Here is a 19,725-nt window from a genome sequence, read left to right as displayed (position 1 = left end):
AGCAGTAGTGGAGCACTGGAACAGTGTAAAGTGTCCTATGAATGAGTGCCAGTTAAGAGCAGTAGTGGAGCACTGGAACAGTGTAAAGTGTCCTATGAATCAGTGCCAGTAAAGAGCAGTAGTGGAGCACTGGAACAGTGTAAAGTGTCCTATGAATCAGTGCCAGTAAAGAGCAGTAGTGGAGCACTGGAACAGTGTAAAGTGTCCTATGAATCAGTGCCAGTAAAGAGCAGTAGTGGAGCACTGGAACAGTGTAAAGTGTCCTATGAATCAGTGCCAGTTAAGAGCAGTAGTGGAGCACTGGAACAGTGTAAAGTGTCCTATGAATCAGTGCCAGTTAAGAGCAGTAGTGGAGCACTGGAACAGTGTAAAGTGTCCTATGAATCAGTGCCAGTAAAGAGCAGTAGTGGAGCACTGGAACAGTGTAAAGTGTCCTATGAATCAGTGCCAGTAAAGAGCAGTAGTGGAGCACTGGAACAGTGTAAAGTGTCCTATGAATCAGTGCCAGTAAAGAGCAGTAGTGGAGCACTGGAACAGTGTAAAGTGTCCTATGAATCAGTGCCAGTTAAGAGCAGTAGTGGAGCACTGGAACAGTGTAAAGTGTCCTATGAATCAGTGCCAGTAAAGAGCAGTAGTGGAGCACTGGAACAGTGTAAAGTGTCCTATGAATCAGTGCCAGTTAAGAGCAGTAGTGGAGCACTGGAACAGTGTAAAGTGTCCTATGAATCAGTGCCAGTTAAGAGCAGTAGTGGAGCACTGGAACAGTGTAAAGTGTCCTATGAATCAGTGCCAGTAAAGAGCAGTAGTGGAGCACTGGAACAGTGTAAAGTGTCCTATGAATCAGTGCCAGTAAAGAGCAGTAGTGGAGCACTGGAACAGTGTAAAGTGTCCTATGAATCAGTGCCAGTAAAGAGCAGTAGTGGTGTTCAGTCGGTTCTAATGAGCACAGTGTTCTGTAGAAAGTCCTTGTCAGTGTGTGCGTTTGGAAGTGTTCAGTTCCCGTGCGGCTCTGGGATAAAAGTTGTTTTTGAGTCTGTTTGTCCGGGATGGGATGGACCTAATGCGTTTACCAGAGGGCAGCAGGTCGAACAGATGATGTCCCGTAAACAGATGGTCATGTAAACAGCATACTCCGATTTCCTAGATTGGAGTAAGGTCTAGAAATCCGATAAAGAGAGCTGTATTTTAGCTCAGTAATCGGATTTCTCAGTGCTTTTACTGATTTCCTTCACATTTCTCAGTCTGCTCATGTGTGAAAACAGCATTTCATGCCTATGGCAGGTCTTAAGAACTCCCCTTCCCTGAGCTATATTTGCTGGAACAGCTGTGGACAAGGCATTTAATTCATTCAAAAAGTATTTGCCAAAATAAAAAAGTCTCTGCTCCGCAGTGGTCACCCTGGTGTAACACTAAATTAGGAGAATAATAAGAGTGCATATGTGTTTTTACCACAGATATTTCTCGAGGTGTATAGGGGGAACACATTTAGATGAGACTATTCATGGATGAGGTGGTTGGTATAGTGTAGTGGTTAACACCTCTACCTTCTACACTGTAGACTGGGGTTCAATCCCCACCTGGGCAAACACCCTACACTATACCAATAAGAGTCCTTGGGCAAGACTGATAACACCCCCTTGGCCTGCCTATGTAAAAATAATCAAACTGTAAGTCGCTCTGGATAAGAGTGTCAGCCAAATGCTATAAATGTAAATGTATTCACTCATCTACATATGGTCCTATTAATTACCCTGTCTGCAGCATGATGCAGTCTGTATCACACAAAAATATTAAGTCCAATAATAATATGTTTGTGTTCATGAGTGCAACAAAACGTGTTACGATCTTAATAACAGGAGCCATAAATGATGCCGTGATGACCATAGAGGAGGTTAATAAACACAACAAACACACAACCGACTGCTGCTATACTCCGGTAGAAACTCGTTCCGCTTCCCTTTCTGTGTGCGTACGCGCGCGTGCCCGAGGACCGGACGCGTCAAAGGGCACGCGATTTCCTGGGGATGTCACACCGGAAATACGCAAGCACTTTTGGAGCGACGCTGAAACCAAATATTCTCGACAAAGTGCGGATTTAGACTTTCTCCACCTTCTAGATGGTGTGTGTTCATAGTTTCAGCTGAAGTGGCGCGATGTTTAAAACTGGCGGCATGAGGTTTGAGTTTTACATTGTTTACGTCACGTCTTCCCCTGTGAGCTCATTGGCCGGCTGCACATCAGAAATCCGATTACTGTCCGACTCGCGCGGATTCTGAGCTCCCGTCCCCAGCGAGAGAGAGAGAGAGAGAGAGAGAGAGAGAGAGAGAGAGAGAGAGAGAGAGAGAGATCCGAGTTTCTGCAGTTATTGGATCATTCGGTGCATGTGAGCGCACTCACTGCTGCAGGGCTCGTCCTTCACATAAAGCAGAATCAGAGTCCAGTCTAGGATCTTTCTCTCCTTCATGCTCCTGCTCACACTCAGACGGAAACGGTCTTAAATTAGGATTTAAAACGTTCTTAGACTTCCCCATGCAACAGAATTAATACACTGTAGTTTTGAAGCGAAACGCTTCTGACCACGTTTAGTCCATTAGTAGTTTTATTTTCAAAATTAAGTGATTCAAAAATATCAAACGGATATCAAAAAGGACGGGTGTGGACAAATTACATTAGGACATGGATTGATTACTGAGAGGAGCAATTAATACAAACAAGTTAAGACAAGTCTACAACCACTAAATAATATTTCCTAAGAAATACATTTATTTGGAGAGATTCCTTGAACAATGTTACATCAGTTGAGGAGTCTTTAGTGAGCAATCTGTTGATAAATCGGTACCAGGAAAAGCTCTTTACACAATATGTTACAGAAAATTACACAATCATAGTAACAGTGTGTGTAAAATGTTGTGCGTAGATGACAAATATCTTGATGAGAGTATGAAGTGAAACAATGGGGTGGAGTGAATTTAAAAACAGTAAGGAGGGGTAGTTTTCTGGGCCTTAAGCTGGTTGGGGACTCCCTCTCGATCCATTGGATGGTAGTAATGTGCTAATGGTATCAAGCCTCTGCAGCCTTCTCCTTTGCTTTCTGTTCTTGTTTGTGCCTGCAGAAATGAATTAGAACATTTTGTTATGACTTGTTAAGCAATCCAGGTCTAAGCCGATTTCTCTATGAGAAAAATGAATGGTGTTTATCAAAACTGTCGCTACTGTACCCTGGGGTACACAAAAACGTTCCAAAAACTGCATTCTCTGATTCGGTGTGGAGTAGGGGTAGAATGTATGTTGGATAAAACACACGTTTTGGTTTTGTTTACCACAGCAACTATTTTTGGAAACAGCAGTTATTTCTCCCATAGAAAAATCTAATTAGACTGTTTATGAAAGTCTTCTGTACAGTCTGTTGTGCAGAAAATAAACATGCGCTCGAACACTTTCCTCTACAATAACAGAGATTCTGACTAACTGCTATACAAAAGGTCAGAGCGGCATGTTCATTTCCTTACAATTTAAAATGAAACGGGTCAAAAACAGTTGAACTGTGTTGAGCTGTCCACGGCCTAAGACAGCCTGACCCTTATTGTTGACCATTATTTTCAAATGAAAATTGCTTTGCTTGGAGAACTATGTTTTGAAGAAGTACTGTTCTTCTTGTTAAAATAAATAAATAAATAAAAATAATAAAAATAATAATAATAATAATAATAATAATAATAATAATAATAATAAATGGCCAATAGCAAAAACAATCGAGCTGACGGCCCGGCCATATCTGGTCTTCTTTTGCTAGAACGGAGTATAAAATCGGCTGCTTGTTTTTGCTAAAACTTGCAGAAAGGCTGCTACATTTTCAACTTTGTTTGTTGGAGATAAGTGACATGAAATGTGTCATAAATAGGTTTCATCATGGTTAATGAACAACTTGCCTAATTTTCCAACTTCTTTGCACAATAAAGAGTTAAACATTGACCTTTAAGGCTCAATATTAAACCCCCTGAAATAAGTAAAAATAATATGTGGCCTTACTGTCAATGCATCTTTAAGTAAATCTTACATCTCTCTAAAACAAACAAACAAAAATACAACACAATACTTTCTGGGTTAAAGGTAACACTGAGCATAGTGACTGTCAGTATTTAGTAGCTTTCTGTTAATGCGAACTCACTTCCATATTCGATAAAGCTGAGAACCGCCTGCACTTCCAACAAAGAAGTTGACAGCAAAGAGGTTCCAGTTTTTAGGTATGATAACCAGAGAATACCTGGACCAAATAAGACCTGCAGACACAAGAGAAAGAAATGTACTTTACACTCTTGAATATGTCCTTAATCAGACCTTACATTCTGGAAAATCAGGAATTTGTGCAGTACAGTACTATGGCAGCGTATTCTGGACTTTTTTCAAATTCAAATGCAAATTTGAAATTGCTAATTAAAATGTGCATTTACCATGTATGTGTACATAATTTAAGATGTAAAGTGTGTGTTTACATTTGCATTTCTGAGTACACTGACTGTAAACAGTTAATAAAGTAGAAAAGTGTCTGGTATTTCATTTTAAGTGTCTTAACATGTCAGAATCAGACTATTAAAACAGAATAACAAGACTCCTAATTACAACTTTATTTCCTCATCATTCTGCTTCAATTCTGCCAAAGTAAAATGTATCTGCAAGCCTCTTTGCAAACGGATTTTTACTGTCAGTGAGCACTCAATCGCTGTGTAAATCAAACGCTGTGGGTGCATTGTTGGAAGCAACTTTTGAGTGTGAGGTGCGTTTTAAGAGGAAATGACCAAAAGGCCTAAACTTTGGTGGTACTGGAGCAACCACTGAGCAATCACTGATGCCTTAATGCTCACCAACCAGTCCAAGAATATTCTGTCCAAACTTGTCCTGTTGGTTTATGGCTGCACAAGCACCAATGATAGTAACATCATGACTGGCTTTAGAGGTCTAAAAAGCCCCTCCCAACATCTCACTCATAGGATTTGATTGACAGATCGAACGTGAACATGCAATAGCAAACAGGGTTGGAAATACATTTTAATTTTATCAGAGCTGAAGCACAATGAGGAAATGCAATTGCAAATTAGGGACCATTATTCCGTTTTTTTTTATGTTAGAACCAGTGAAATGTCAAAAAGGCTGCTTTTCCATAATCATTTTTTCCAGATTATACACATTAATGCAAATGCAAATACGCATGTTGCATTTAAATTGGAAATATCCCTAAAATAATACTCCCTCAGATGGGAAATGCTATTGTAAAAGCTCATTTTGATTAACATTTACATACATTTGAGTTTGAAAGGAGTTTGGAATATGCTGCCATACATACTCCAGAGAGTACAACTACAAAGAAGAGGCAGCAGCATGCTTTGTGTGGTGACTAGCTGTGTACCTGTGGCAGTCAGTACTGCAGACTGGGACATGCTAAGTTTCTCTGCTGGTCTGGTCAAGTCTGCTAGGCCAGCCAGCACTAGACCCTGCGGAAACAGAGCAAAGTACAAACAATGAACAGAAATATGTATATGGTGCGGGCTACTAGCTTCATGTTTTTCCTTCAACAATCTCACCAAGAATGAGCTACTATAAATCATTAATCAGCCATGTTTTACAGCTAGGTGTTATAAACATGGTAGTCAATGTAGCTTTTAATACTCAAAGCTACTAGAGTCTGTACATCTGCCATGAACAGATGAGAACAAATAGACTTATTATATCAATTGTGTCATTATATTTTTTTCCCTTTCCTTCACTATATATTCTTTCCCTTTTCCCTGATTTCTTTGTATCAGTATACAACATACAGATACTCATTAAAAAAATAAACAGATACTCATTCAAAAAAAAGAATGCATTGCAAAAAGTAATATTAAAGTGTCTCATACCCATTTAAACATTGGTGCCCAGAAGAAAACAGTCTTGGGACCTAAAGAGAAAAACATGAATTGTTTTAGATATTCAAAGCTTATTTGCATACAATGTATGCAAACCCACTCAGCATCAAGAGATTAGGAATAGTCTAAATGATAACTTATCAGACTGTACTTAAGCAACATAAGCATTGCTTGTTCTATACAACAAATGCTTTGGATGAGGTCAGATTTCACTGTGCGTTTTTTTTTAAACTGTAAAAGGCCCACATGCTATACTTTTCTTTCTATTTATTTTTTCCCTTGATGTCCACTTATAACAGTTGTGTGGGTTTACATAAAAATAGTTATAGTTCATTTTCACACCACACACCATTTATCACGTAGAACTTAACAGGCTGTTTCTGTTGCTGTGTCTTTAAGACTGATATGAGCAAATGATCTGCTCTGACAGATGTTTACATACTACATCAACGTTTTTCCATGATATGGGTCCTTTAATGCTTTCCCTGCTCTGCAATGGTAACAACATTTTCTGGCATAGCACGAAAAAAAACTGGATTTATGCATAGAGACTTGGGTCCATGAAAGGTACATTAGGTTCAGCTAGAGCAGATTTCATTGAATTAAGCATGATTTAGGCATAAACATATGCAGATGTGAGATTAACTGGCTCTAAGTGAGTTGTACGTGGCTAAGACAGAGAATTATTAAAGGGGCCAAACAGTGACTTGCACAAGGTGATATTATTATACACCGTGTAAAAAAACGTTTGCTTCAATTGTGTTTTTCAGCAATGCACACAACGCCACTTCGCGAACACTAGCTGCAAGAGAACTGCATCAACACTAAACGGATCTGGAGATAAAGTTAACCATTCAGCATAATATCCTCCGCCTCTTTAAAAAAAGCTGAGCAAGAGGCCAATCAGTAGCCTAGATCTCCTGCTTTGTCCTGTTTTAGTATCTCTCTCACGGGATGTCTGTTCTTCCCACCAGGCAAACTCAGAGAGTGTAACACAGTGAGGGAGCGAGCAGCCCAGTCTGCACTCAGCTTTCACAGGCATATTCAGTCGTAAACCCCTGTACAGTCACGCTTATAATCAGACTAGGCTGGGTTTAGCCAGTTCTGAAGGTTTTTGTGTCTGATTTTTTGCTAAATTGGCGCATCCAAGCGCACAAGTTCGATAACAAATCCGCTGAACACAAAACACGGTGAATGGCTTCTGAGATGTGGTTAATTTTGCTATCAAATACACAACAGCCCAGTCACTACATCACGGCAGCTAACTGCTGTAGCCTCCGCCCGGGGCGGAATGAGAAAAGAGTCGGACATTTAACCTACAGTTTGACTGGTTTGACTGGCGTTTGCACAACTAGGGTTAACTTAACTTACACTTTGGGTTAAGGCGGGTTAGCCGACCAAGCGAGCTAACACTGAAAACAGAGACTAGAAGATTATACAGGCACCACTATCTGTGACACATAATCCGCACAGTAATTGCATTTACATTACCTGCTGGGTGGTTGTAAATAGGTCTCAGTTTGGCCGGGAGAATATGCTCAATCCTGTCGAGCACCCTGTGGTACGAGGCTCTCAGTCCTACCAAAGCCATGGCAGCTAGGCGCGATGAACAGCAAGGAACAAGGTGGCGAGGACGGCACAGCTGAATACAGCTCCACTTACTCCCCCGAGACGGCTCTTCGAGGCGAGTAGCTACCCGTCGACAAAACCAAAACGTTCATAAAACGAATCCCAACAACGCCCACTGTCCCGTCCTACCTTCGACCTTCCTAGCAATGTTGTTAAAACCGGTCGTCAGAGGACCGGTAGAGCCGAAAGGAGAACCACGGGGCCGATGTTCGACTCTTGAACGAATCAGTTCTTTGAATCGGTCAAACGGGCCCACCGCTTCTACAGTGATCACAGACCGGAGAGTTTTATAAGACCGGAACGTTTTGAATCACATTGAATCGGCTCGTTATACTGAATCGAGTTTCTCCTTACAAGTAACATAGGGAACTGTCGCAAGGTTACGGACGTCATGGCACAGCCCAGCTTCCGAAGTATCCTATTGGTTTCTGCTAACTGACATCTTGTCAGTGATTGGTCCATATTTGTTTGTGGGTGGGACTTGTTTACTGCGCTCTTTAGATAAACGTATACAGAGCGGAAAAGGCCAGATTGTCGAGTTTAATCACAGCGCTGAAAGTCTGTTAAAAGTCCGACGCAGAGCCAAAATTAAATGGCTAGAAATTCTGAAATTGATAGATAATAATAATAATAATAATAATAATAATAATAAAACGTTTGCCCAAGGTCAATTTCAGTGCAGTGTTCTGTATTTTGATAACAACAAGGCCGAGCATTACAACAAACGGAGAGTTGTAAAAAAAAACTCGACTTTCTCTGGCAATTTATTCCTTAGAGAATATAATAATAATAATAATAATAATAATAATAATAATAATAATATCACATGACAGTGATGTACAGGGGGTTGACCACCTGGATGAGCTAAAGTGCATATAAATATTCCTGTTTGTCTTGTACAAGTTCTTGACGTTACAGAAAGGCAATTGTATTTTAAATTACACATAACAGGATGTTTATTTTTCTGGGTTTCATTATTTACATCAGTGACACACAGTTATGTCGCATAGGTACAGGTTTGTAACATCCACTGCTCTCAAGTTGCAATTATAACAATGCTAAAAAGCAAAGCATAATAGACTTCCTCTCTATTTGTATTAATATGTACTTTACCAGATTTATGTTCTGACATCAGCTCGAGTCCCCTGGAGTGCGTCACTCAAGCTCCTAATGTCAGCAGCTAGATGTTCATCACCTGGACTCAAAGCCATGATCTCTTGGCCGATTGCCAAGCTGTGACTGCTAGGATGCCTGTGTCTGTACTTTTATCTTATTCAGAGGACAATATAGATTTTTTCTGATCAATACATAATGTTTTCCATGTCCACTGCTTATTGCACACCTGTTACACAGTTGTCTACAATAAAAATTCCAAAAAAGTTGGGATGCTGTGGAAAATTTATATAAATGTAAATCTAAATAGAGTTCAATGATTTGTAAATCTCATAGACCTGTATTGTATTCACAACAGAACACAGATCACATATCGGATGTTGAAAGCATTTCATGAAAAACATTAACTCAGAATTCTAACTCTAAATTAGTTCATTTAGAACTTGATGACAGCAATGCATCTCAAACAAATTTGTACAGGGCCGTGTCTACTATTGTGTAGCATCTCCTCTTCTTTTAACAACAGTCTGTAAACGTCTGGGAAGTGAGAAGACCAGTTGCTGGAGTTTTGGGGGAGGAATGTTGTCCCATTCTTGTCTGATGTAGGATTCTAGCTGCTCAACAGTCCTGGGTCTTCTTTGACGGATGTTTCGTTTCACGATGAGCCAAATGTTTTCTTTTGGTCAACAGTCTGGACTGCAGGCAGGCCAGTTCAGCACCTGGACTCTTCTTCTGCGAAGCCATGCTGTTGTGATGGATGCAGTTTGTGGTTTAGCATTGTCTTGCTGAAATATTCAAGGCCTTCACTGATAGATATGCTGTCTGGATGGGAGCAAATGTGGTTCTAAAACCTCCATATACCGTTCAGCATTGATGGTACCTTTCCAAATGTATAAACTGCCAAGGCTATATGCACTAATGTAACTCCATACTATCAGAGATGCAGGCTTTTGAACTGAGTGCTGATAACAAGCTGGACAGTCCCTTGTCTGATGAGATTTGTAGAAGCGGTTTTTCACAGATTGGTGAATTGGTTGCCCATTTTTGCTTCTGAGATACTCCACCTCTCTAAAATGCTCTGTTTATACCCAATTAAGTGAGTTAGTTGTAAATTGCTCTTCCAGCTTTTTTTATTAGAACCATTTACTTTTCCAGTCTTTTGTTGCCCCTGTCCCGACTTTTTTGAGATGCATTGCTGCCATCAAGTTCTGAATGAGTTAATGCTTTTCATGGAGTGGTCAAATGTCTCACTTTCAACACCTGATATGTGTTCTGTGTTCTACTGTGAATAAAATATGGTTCGATGAGATTTGCTAAACATCGCATTGTTTTTATTTACAATTTACACAGCGTTCCAACTTTTTTGGAATTGGGATTGTAAATTGTCCTTTGAATTATGACATCAAGTTGATGCAACTGCACTGATTTTGTAACAGGCAGGAAAGCAGCCATCAGTAACTTACTGAGGATTTCGTCATGTGTGGTGGCTGCTGGACTCGTCTTATATTTTTAATGACGCTGTCGCTTTAATCCTGTAAGTTACGGAGCAAGTTGCGTGTAACGGTGCGCATACTTGATGCTCTTCAGGGCGCTGTGGACGTTTACAGTGCGCGCAGCTCGCGTTTCACTGGCACAGGAGAGCGGAGCGGCTCCGAGTAGCAGCGCAGGCGGCAGGATTGTTTCACAACACCTGGATATATTTGCCACGTTATTTTGTAATTGCGCTTACAATGACTCCGGAGACTGGAGGTCGCTGGTTGTAGGGCAGTGGTCTCTCTCTATTTTTCCTGTGTGTGGTTCCTGCTACGATCAATCACTGGAGGAGCAGAGAGGCGTTTGAACGGGGCACATTAAACACTGCTGCTGCCAGGCTGGGTTGATTAAGGTGGCTTCTTCCTTCCTTTCCTCTCTGTCTCTGTTTCTCAATGCAGCTTGCATTAGAAGAAGAGCTCTGAGAGCTGACCCATAATGTCCTGCACTGGCAACTTGATTTGGGATGTAAGGAAGCGCTCGATCGGCTACAGTGATCCCAGCGTTGTCAGGACCAACTATTTAGGTGAGGAAAACACGACATTGTGTATTTCTGGACTGTGCGTGTCTTATTTGCCAAACAGTGCCGTATAAATGGTATTAATGTGGCGCTTGACAGCTGTCAACAAAACTGTAGTGAACTTGCAGCAGCAGGAGAGAGAGAAAGAGAGAGAGAGAGAGAGGGTGAGAGAGTGTGTGTGTGTGACAGAGAGAAACACAAACACAAGAGAGCTTTGATGGGTAAGTTAGCATTGTAGCTAACCTAGCTGCGTTCGGTCCTGTGCTGTGGGCTGTCTAGATTAAAACTTACACACGCACACAGTTCTCGGAAGTTTGTCCACAGAGGGGCTGTTTTGCTTAACTAACTGTAAAGCCAGCGCTACTTGGCTCGCCAGAGACCGAAACACAGTGGGCTACGGGGCTAGCTGGCTAACGCTGCCTTCAGGCTAAGTGTTAGCTTTAATAGCAGGGTAGTGAAGGGAGTTAGCCTGGCTGCTGTAATCCAGCTGAAGCCTCTTCAACATAAACTAACACTGTTTGGCGTGTGTGCTGTCTGGGGGGCGTTGAAAGTCAAAGTGAAAAAAACACTATTAGGCAGCTAATAAGCCAGCTGAGCAGTGGCCGCTGTCAGAGGAAGGAGGTGGAAGCGGCGGGGTTGGTGTGAAGTGTTCAGGGCGGCTGGTTTCTATTTCCATTTTTAGCTGCGCCTGTCAGTCAGTCCACCAGCGAAGGGCTGGTCCGGTTTACAGCGTCACACGCCTGGGTCTGCTTTTATGTACTTGTGAACATTGTAATAATAATATATAAATATATATATAATCACAGTATTTCACAGAAGGATGGAAGAATGAAGAAAAAAGCATGAGTATGAGAAAAAACGATACTACGCACAAACAGCGTTGCTTACAAAGGGGTAGTTTTTTTTGTGAGAAATGCCATAAATACAGTAAAGTTTGATCTTTTATTGACATGTGCTCAAATAAAATTTCCTTAATATTAGGAGAAGTTTAACCATACAAGTTTTATTAGAGCTTTTATCCATGAAATTATTTACGCCACTGTCAAAAGTTTGGAATCACTTTTCATTGAATAGATTTAGTTTGAATATAATTTAATCGTGGAATGACGGTTTAAACCTGACGCTAAAACATAAACAGATGGTTTGTTTACAAGTGAAAGTATTTTGGGAACAATGAAATGTTGTGACATCGCAAAAATCATCACATCACAAAAAATAGTGAATGTTAGTAATTAATAAATAGTACAGATCTATTTATAGTTATAGCTTGACGAAATATCACTATGAGTAGCTATTTGATTTGTGAGATTTGGTCGTTTTTTTGCATGAGGTTTTCTAGATTTTAGTTTTATTGTTATTGGAATTGTTATTGTTATGGAATCTTCTACAGTTCCGTTCATCATTAAAATGAACGAATTTCATCGCTTTCTTCAAATACTGTTAAACTTGTAGAATATTAGCATCATAGTAGAATAATTTTATCCACCATTGGTTTTATATTGGTTTTATATTACTCAAAGCAGTGATGTACCTTTTGATTTCAAACTTTCAAATTCTTCACCCAAAATCCATAACAGTACCTACATTTTCAAAATAAGTGGATTCTGAATTCTTTAGTATTATAAAATGAGCACATGGTTTATTGTATTGTTATGTTTGGCTTTTAAAAACCTTCTATATCTTTTTTGCAGTGGTTTCTACCTACTTTCTAGGTGGAAGCCAGTGTGTATTACTAAAGAGATTATTTCAGTAGAATACTGCCATTGGTTTAGAAGCAAACTTTCTCTTATAATATTCCTACTGTATTGATTAGTAGCTTTTTACTTAGACATGGACACACACTGTATGCCCAGAAATATCCAGACACCTCTTCTAATTACTTCTAATGGGATGCTCTGGAGAAGCCACACATGAGCCTAAGGTCACCATGCCTAATGCAAAGCACAGGCTAGAGGAGTATGAAGCCCCCTTTATTTGAGCAGTGGAACTGTGTTCTTTGGAGGGATGGAGCAATTGACACAATATGAAATGGAAAAATACATTAAAGGAGTCCCGGAACAGTTGCACAGCTGAAATCCTATATCTAGCAAGAACAGGAAAACGTTTAAAACTGCAGAAGTTGGTCTCCTCAGTTCCCAAATGCTTACAGAGTTTTGTTCAAAGAAGAGGTGGTGCAGCACAGTGGGGAAATATTCCCCCGTCACAAATTTTTTGAAACATGCTTTCTCAGTTTTAGCGTATGGTAGAATGTTTTTGTGCAATTTTCAATTAAATATAGCGTTTAAATGATTTGCACATCATTACGTTCTGTTTTTATATTTTGCACAGCATCCCAACTTTTTGAAAAACAGGATTTTAATAAAAATGCATTTATTTGTATGGAGTTAAAAAGATTGCAAAGCACCAATGAGAACTGTTGTTTTTTATACATTGGTTGTGCTATGGTAGCCAAAGCCCTGAAAATCCCTTGAAATTATTTTAGTGATGAAAGAATCTGTTAAATGAATGGATGCTACCTCCTCATTTATGTTCTCAAAAAATAGTGTTTATAGTAAAGGCCTATAATTATCAAGCACAGATTCATTCATACTACTTTTTCTGCAGTAGAGGCCGCACATATAATGAAAAAAAGGATCCCATGTTGTGAATGAGTTACAATATTTAGTCATCAGCTGATGAGGGGCCAAACGCTTAAAACAAAAGGGAATGAAGGATTAAAAAGGGCAGCTTGAAGATTCCGAGTGTGATGAATGGAATCAATAGCTATAAAGGTGTACATAATGCTTATTATATGCTTATTAAATGTAGTTTTGGAGCGTAACCTGTCCATGGGGACTCCACTCAATATGCTTTCTTTTATGGCAGCAATTGCTGTGGAATCATGCAAACCTATGACAGTCAGCAGGTGAAATTATGTCAGATAAGATCAGAGATGTGAAAGTGGGAGGTAATCACTTTATCTGTAGTGGGTTTGTTTTGTCTTTGTCACTCAAGCTGGAGTGGTGTAATGAGCGGAGGAACATTCTCTGTAATGAAGAACTTTGTGTTTTCTGAGTTTGGTCGGGAAGACTGAACATACTGACCTTGTGGCTAAATAAAAGCAAATCCCTGCAGCCATGTTCCAAAATCCAGTGTAAATCCTCCCAAGAAGAGTGGAGTCTGTTACAGCAGCAAAGGAGGACCAAGGATAAATTAATGCTCATGATTTTGTAATAAGATGTTCACACATGGTTGTGATGCTCAGGTGTCCACATACTTTTGGCCTTGTAGTGTGTTTTCAATTAGTCTTTTATTTTTCATCTTTTATTGTTACAGAGTAATGTTTAAAAATAGACTGGTTAAATAGCAGCATCTGTGATTTGTATCTCTGATTAATTTGTAATGGTGTTCAGTTGATCGGGAAAATCAGTAATCATAGGATACTTATATAAAAATCAAGTAATTGGATGTAGTCAAAATTGATTCAGATTTGCCTTTCAGACAACATTGTTACAAAAGAACACCAAATTGTGCACTTATGCAAATGAGATATTGTGTGATTTACATATCAGGTTAGGCCTGCATGTGTGGGCCTAGTGGGGGGTTGTTTTGATATGTAGCTTGACTAACATTTAAAGAAGGTAGTGCTGTCTCTAGTGTCATTTACTCTCAGTACCCACCCTCACACATCTGTCTCTTGTGTGAGCAGGGAGGTTAGCATGAGTTTGTTGTTGTCTAACGAGTCAACTAGGCTTTGGCTGTAATGCTGAGCTGCACCTTATCCACAACATCTGAGATCTGGTAGAACCATTAGCTTAGTCAGTGAGATAGTGAGGTAGCAGTGAGGTACCATGTCATGTGTGCGCTGTATTTAGCCTGGCCAGGCTGCATGTTGTTAGGGCTGTTTCTGCTAATCAACAGGGAATATGGGACCTGTAATGAAACCAGGCACATGGTCTAGACCGGTCGAAGACTGCTGGGATAGGCTCCAGCATCCCCCCGCGACCCTGACGGAGAAGCGGCTTAGAAAATGGATAGATGGATGTCAGTTATCATTATTGACAGCATGTCACATGCTGGGACTGTCAGACTCCATGTTGTAAACGAGAATAAAATATTACATATTATTAAATACTATTTAGTAAGCTCTTTAAAATGAAATTAGTCCTTGTTTGTTTTTCATCAGTTCTCTTTCCCAACACTACAATTATCTTATTAGACAGGTTACTTGTTTACATTGGTGGTGTCCAGTCACATCGCCATATCACCCTGGCCTGCTCCTAGATCAAACTGACCTGTAGAAAGTACGTTGTGAGTCAGAAATCCTGCATGTCTTACACTCTTCTGCTATTTTTGTCTGCTTCCCTTTATGTGTTTATTTAGAATCTGTGATGTGTGTCACCGGTGAGGCTGCACTCTGTAGATCAACAGCAAAAATCAGTCTTCATTACGCTTTAAAGTGTTTTGTCTAAATTTGGAGTTGTGTGCAGCTGATTGACAGCACTAAGACTGCAGCACAAAGACTGCAGGATTTCTAACTGCAGGGTGGCTTTCAGTTTCCTCTCTGTGTAATTGATGAAGATATCTTTGTGTGCATAGATGCATCTGACTAAGTAGACTACAGCCAGCTAGGTAGACTGAATGAGAAATCTGCGTCCAATTCTGAACAGAAAACCTTTAGAAAGGCGTTGGTCCATAATTTTTTTTTTAGAACAAAAAATGTGCACTGCTGTATCAGGCACAATCAAAAGTGAATCCACTCGAAGTGAAAAAGCTGTTGTGATGGTAAAAATAAGTGTTCAGCATTTCCATGGAGTGTTTATTTGTGTTTGACATGCACATTTTCTTATCCATTTATTTTGTAAAACCTGAGATCATGAGGAACAAAATGCCACTCAGATAGTGCTCATTTCTACTGGCTTCCCTGTGGGATTGCAGTAGTTTGTTAGCACTAAGCTAATGACAGTTTGCATAAATGTTTTAAATTTATGACAGTTTTATTTTTATTGTACATATATGGGGGTACAGGAACGAAACACATTCAGGCTACTTCTCTGGTGTATAAACATAGACAGATGTGCACATGTACTTGGATCACAGACAGTATGCATACTCAGTAGCAACAAAGAAGTATGCTGCTACATAGACATTGTGTACAGCATATGTACAAAATATGTTCAACATTCTCGGGGTATGTCCAGATTATACTGAAGGATTTAGTAAACAATGTTATGACTGTCAAGGGTTCAGTCCAAGCATATAAAAAGTCATCGGCCGTTCTAGATTGAACACCGATGTTTAAAGCTTCTAAAATACATTTTTTTGTGTTTTTGTTTTGTTTGTTCTGGCAGAAATGTTTTATCTTGTAGCATTTTCACACTGACTCTTTCAGCAGAGGGGCCTGGTATAGAGCTGCTGCTGCTGTTTTCCATTTCTGATGACCCACTGATTAAGCTGCTGGATGGCCTAGGGTAGGAGTGTCCAGTCTTATCCGCAGAGGGCCAGTGTGGCCGCAGGTTTTCACTCCAAAAAAGCAGGAGGTCACCTGATGAAATATTTGAAGACTAAGACCAGCTGATTAAACAGGTAGAATCAGGTGTGCTTCAGCTTGTTTGGAGTGAAAACCTGCAGCTACGCTGGCCCTTTGTGGATAAGATTGGACACCCTGGCCTAGGGTGACATTTTTTGCACCAAAATGGTGCCATCTAAAGGAAATCAAACCATGATTGGTTTGATTACTTGGTCAGTTAGTAGTTATGCTGATAGGCAAGCTAACTTTTCTCTGTGTTATCTAATGTAAACAACACAGAGAAAAACTTACTTTCAGACCAATCAATTGTCAATTGTCATTTGTATTTGAAGAATTTAACCCACCTAATTCTGTCCAAAACTTAACAGTGAAGCAAGCATATTATTGTAATGGATTATACTTTCACACGCATATGAACTTGAGTGACATCCCATTCTTAATCCACAGGGTTTAATATGAAGTCGGCCCACCCTTTGCAGCTATAACCGCTTCAGCTCTTCTGGGAAGGCTTTCCACAAGGTTTAGGAGTGTGTTTATGGGAACTTTTGACCATTCTTCCAGAAGCACATTTGTGAGGTCAGATACTGATGTTGGACGAGAAGGCCTAGCTCACAATCTCTGCTCTAATTCATCCCAAATGTGTTCTATCATGTTGAGGTCAGGACTCTATGCAGGCCAGTTAAATTCTTCCACACCAAACTCTCTCATTCATGTCTTTATGGACCTTGCAGTCATGTTGGAACAGGAAGGAGCCATCACCAAACTGTTCCTACAAAGTTGGGAGCACGAAATTAAGAGTTCCTTTCACTGGGACTAAAGGGCTGAGCCCAATTCCTGAAAAACAACCACACAACAAAATCCCCCCTCCACCAAACTTTACACTTACACAAGTACCGTTCTCCGGCCAACCTCTAAACACAGACTCATCCATCAGATCACCAGACGGAGAAACATGATTTGTCACTCTAGAGAACACGTCTCCACTGCTCTAGAGTCCAGTGGCGGCACTTTACACTGCTGCATTTGAAGCTTTGCATTGCACTTGGTGATGTAAGGCTTGGATGCAGCTGCTCAGCCATGGAAACCCATTCCATGAAACTCTCTACGCACTATTCTTGAGCTAATCTGAAGGCCACAGGAAGTTTGGAGGTCTGCAATGATTGACTCTGCAGAAATTTGTGGCCTACCACTTCATGGTTGAGTTGCTGTCGTTCCCAATTGTTTCTGCTTTGTTATTATACCACTGACTGTTGACTGTGGAATATTTAGTAGTGAGGAAATTTCACGACAGGACTAGTTGCAAAGGTGGAATTCCTGAGAGCCATTCTTTCACAAATATTTGTAGAAGCAGTCTGGACCTTAACTAGGTGCTTGGTTTTATATACCTGTAGCCATGGAAGTGATTGGAACACTTGAATTCAATTATTTGGATGGGTGACTGAATAAGTTTGGAAATATAGTGTACTTGCAGAGTTCAATTACAAGCGTGATCCTTTTGAAATTCTTTTCCTTTATTCTGAAGACCTAGCAGGCCCTGAGAATTCCCATCTGCCTATAAGCAAATGCTCAAGGTCAGATAAATAGCAAAGGCAACATATTAAACATTCATAAGACTAATAATGGATCTCTCAGGTTTATATAAGTAATTGTGAGGATGCCAAAAAGAGCTATTTCACCTGTGTATTTCACTGTTTTCTTTTGCAGGCAGAAGAGAATTTGTGCAGCGTCTGAAACTTGAGGCCATACTCAATGTGCATGATGGCTGTGTGAGTATCACTCATTCACCTTGCTTCATAGAACATACAGTGCTTAAGGATTTTCCCCTCAAAGAGTTTATTTTTTGATTTGAGTTTAAATTAGATCCTCTAGGAGGATGTCTCTCTGAGTTAGTCTAATATTTTACCTCTTCAGTGGAGTGTAATTGTGTCCTTGGGCCCAGCCTGCTGCTTTTATTTATTATTAAACTGTTAATAGCTTGAATCTGAAGGTTGATGGACACCAGAATTTTTTAGAATTCTGAACCATTTGTCACTGTGTTTGCACAATGTGAAATTAGACCTCTGCATTTAACCCATCCGTGCAGTGACACACCCACATACATGCACACTAGTGAACACACACACTAGGGGGCAGTGAGCACACTAGCCAGGAGCAGTGGGCAGCCCTATCCACGGCGCCCGGGGAGCAATTGGGGGTTCGGTGTCTTGCTCGAGGGCACTTCAGTCATGGACTGTCAGCCGAGGGGCTCGAACCGGCAACCTTCCGGTCACAGGGCTGGTTCCCTAACCTCCAGCCCACGACTGCTACTAGTACTGCTGGGCTTTACGTTGGGGAAACCAAATCCCCAGTGCTGACAGCTACTCCAGCCCCAAAGTGGTATTGAGGAAGTGTTATTTAGTGAAGTGACTTTTTACAAGGTCTCTGTATGTTTGTCTGATCATTTAATATACAGTATCTCACAAAAGTGAGTACATCCCTCAAATTGCTGCGAATATTTTATTATATCTTTTCATGGGACAACACTATAGAAGTGAAACTTGGATATAACTTAAAGTAGTCAGTGTACAGCTTATATAGCAGTATAGATTTACTGTCCTCTGAAAATAACTCAACACACAGCCATTAATGTCTAAATATCTGGCAACACAAATGAGCTCACCTCACAGTGAACATGTCCAAATTGTCCTCAAAGTGTCAATATTTTGTGTGACCACCATTATTATCTAGCACTGCCTTAACCCTCTTGGGCATGGAATTCACCAGAGCTGCACAAGTTGCTATGGGAATCCTCTTCCACTCCTCCATAATGACATCACAGAGCTGGTGGATGTTATACACCTTGCGCTCCTCCACCTTCCGCTTGAGAATGCCCCACAGGTGCTTAATTGGGTTTGGGTCTGGAGGCACAGTTGGCCAGTCCATCATCTTTACCTTCAGCTTCCTCAGCAAGGCAGTTGTCATCTTTGAGGTGTATTTGGGGTCGTTATCGTGTTGGAAAACACAGTTTCCAAAGGGAGGGAATCCTGCTCTGCTTCAGAATGTCACTGTACATGTTGGAATTCATGTTTCCCTGAATGAACTGCAGCTTCCAGTACCAGCAGCACTCATGCAGCACCAGACCGTGATGCTACCGCCACCATGCTTGAGTGTAGGCAAGATTGTCTTGGTACTCCTCACCAGGGCGCCACCACACATGCTGGACACCATCTGAGCCAAACAAGTTTATCTTGGTCTTGTCAGATCGCAGACTGACCACCCATTTCTTCAACCTCTGCAGCAATACTGGCAGCACTCATGCATCTATTTTTTGGAGCCATCCTACGAATATGATGCTGAACACGTGGACTCAACTTCTTTGGTCGACCCTGGCGAGGCCTGTTCCAAGTGGAACCTGTCCTGCAAAACAACGCTGTATGACCTTGGTCACCGTGCTGTAGCTTAGTTTCAGGGTGTTGGCAGTCTTCTTATAGCCTAGGCCATCTTGGAGAGTAACAATTCTATTTCTCACATCCTCAGAGAGT

General features: G+C 40.7%; 2 protein-coding genes across 6 annotated transcripts in view; one reads left to right on the top strand and one right to left on the bottom strand.

The window, feature by feature from the left end:
• Nucleotides 1–2,581: 2,581 nt before the first annotated feature.
• Nucleotides 2,582–7,766, bottom strand: mpc2b (mitochondrial pyruvate carrier 2b). Its single transcript, XM_017695221.2, has 5 exons — nucleotides 7,395–7,766; nucleotides 5,895–5,935; nucleotides 5,405–5,489; nucleotides 4,169–4,280; nucleotides 2,582–3,107 (listed from the first exon to the last, which is right to left on the bottom strand). Exons 1-5 carry the CDS (start codon nucleotides 7,492–7,494, stop codon nucleotides 3,062–3,064), a joined length of 384 nt encoding a protein of 127 aa, XP_017550710.1. The 5' UTR covers nucleotides 7,495–7,766; the 3' UTR covers nucleotides 2,582–3,061.
• A 2,466-nt stretch (nucleotides 7,767–10,232) lies between these two features.
• Nucleotides 10,233–19,725, top strand: part of dcaf6 (ddb1 and cul4 associated factor 6) — a 50,945-nt gene continuing 41,452 nt past the window's right edge. For 4 of the 5 annotated variants that reach the window (XM_017695226.2, XM_017695225.2, XM_017695223.2 and 1 more), the window contains exons 1-2: nucleotides 10,614–10,701; nucleotides 17,909–17,970. In XM_017695226.2, coding sequence (XP_017550715.1) covers nucleotides 10,614–10,701; nucleotides 17,909–17,970 — 150 coding nt within the window. Of the gene's footprint in view, nucleotides 10,702–17,908; nucleotides 17,971–19,725 lie in introns of all 5 variants that reach the window. The other variant, XM_017695222.2, reaches the window with a different exon arrangement.

This window comes from Pygocentrus nattereri, chromosome 6 (assembly GCF_015220715.1).
Source record: "Pygocentrus nattereri isolate fPygNat1 chromosome 6, fPygNat1.pri, whole genome shotgun sequence".
NCBI lineage: Eukaryota > Metazoa > Chordata > Actinopteri > Characiformes > Serrasalmidae > Pygocentrus > Pygocentrus nattereri.
The sequence above is the reverse complement of the archived record's forward strand: the minus strand, read 5'-3'. Positions and strand labels throughout refer to the sequence as shown.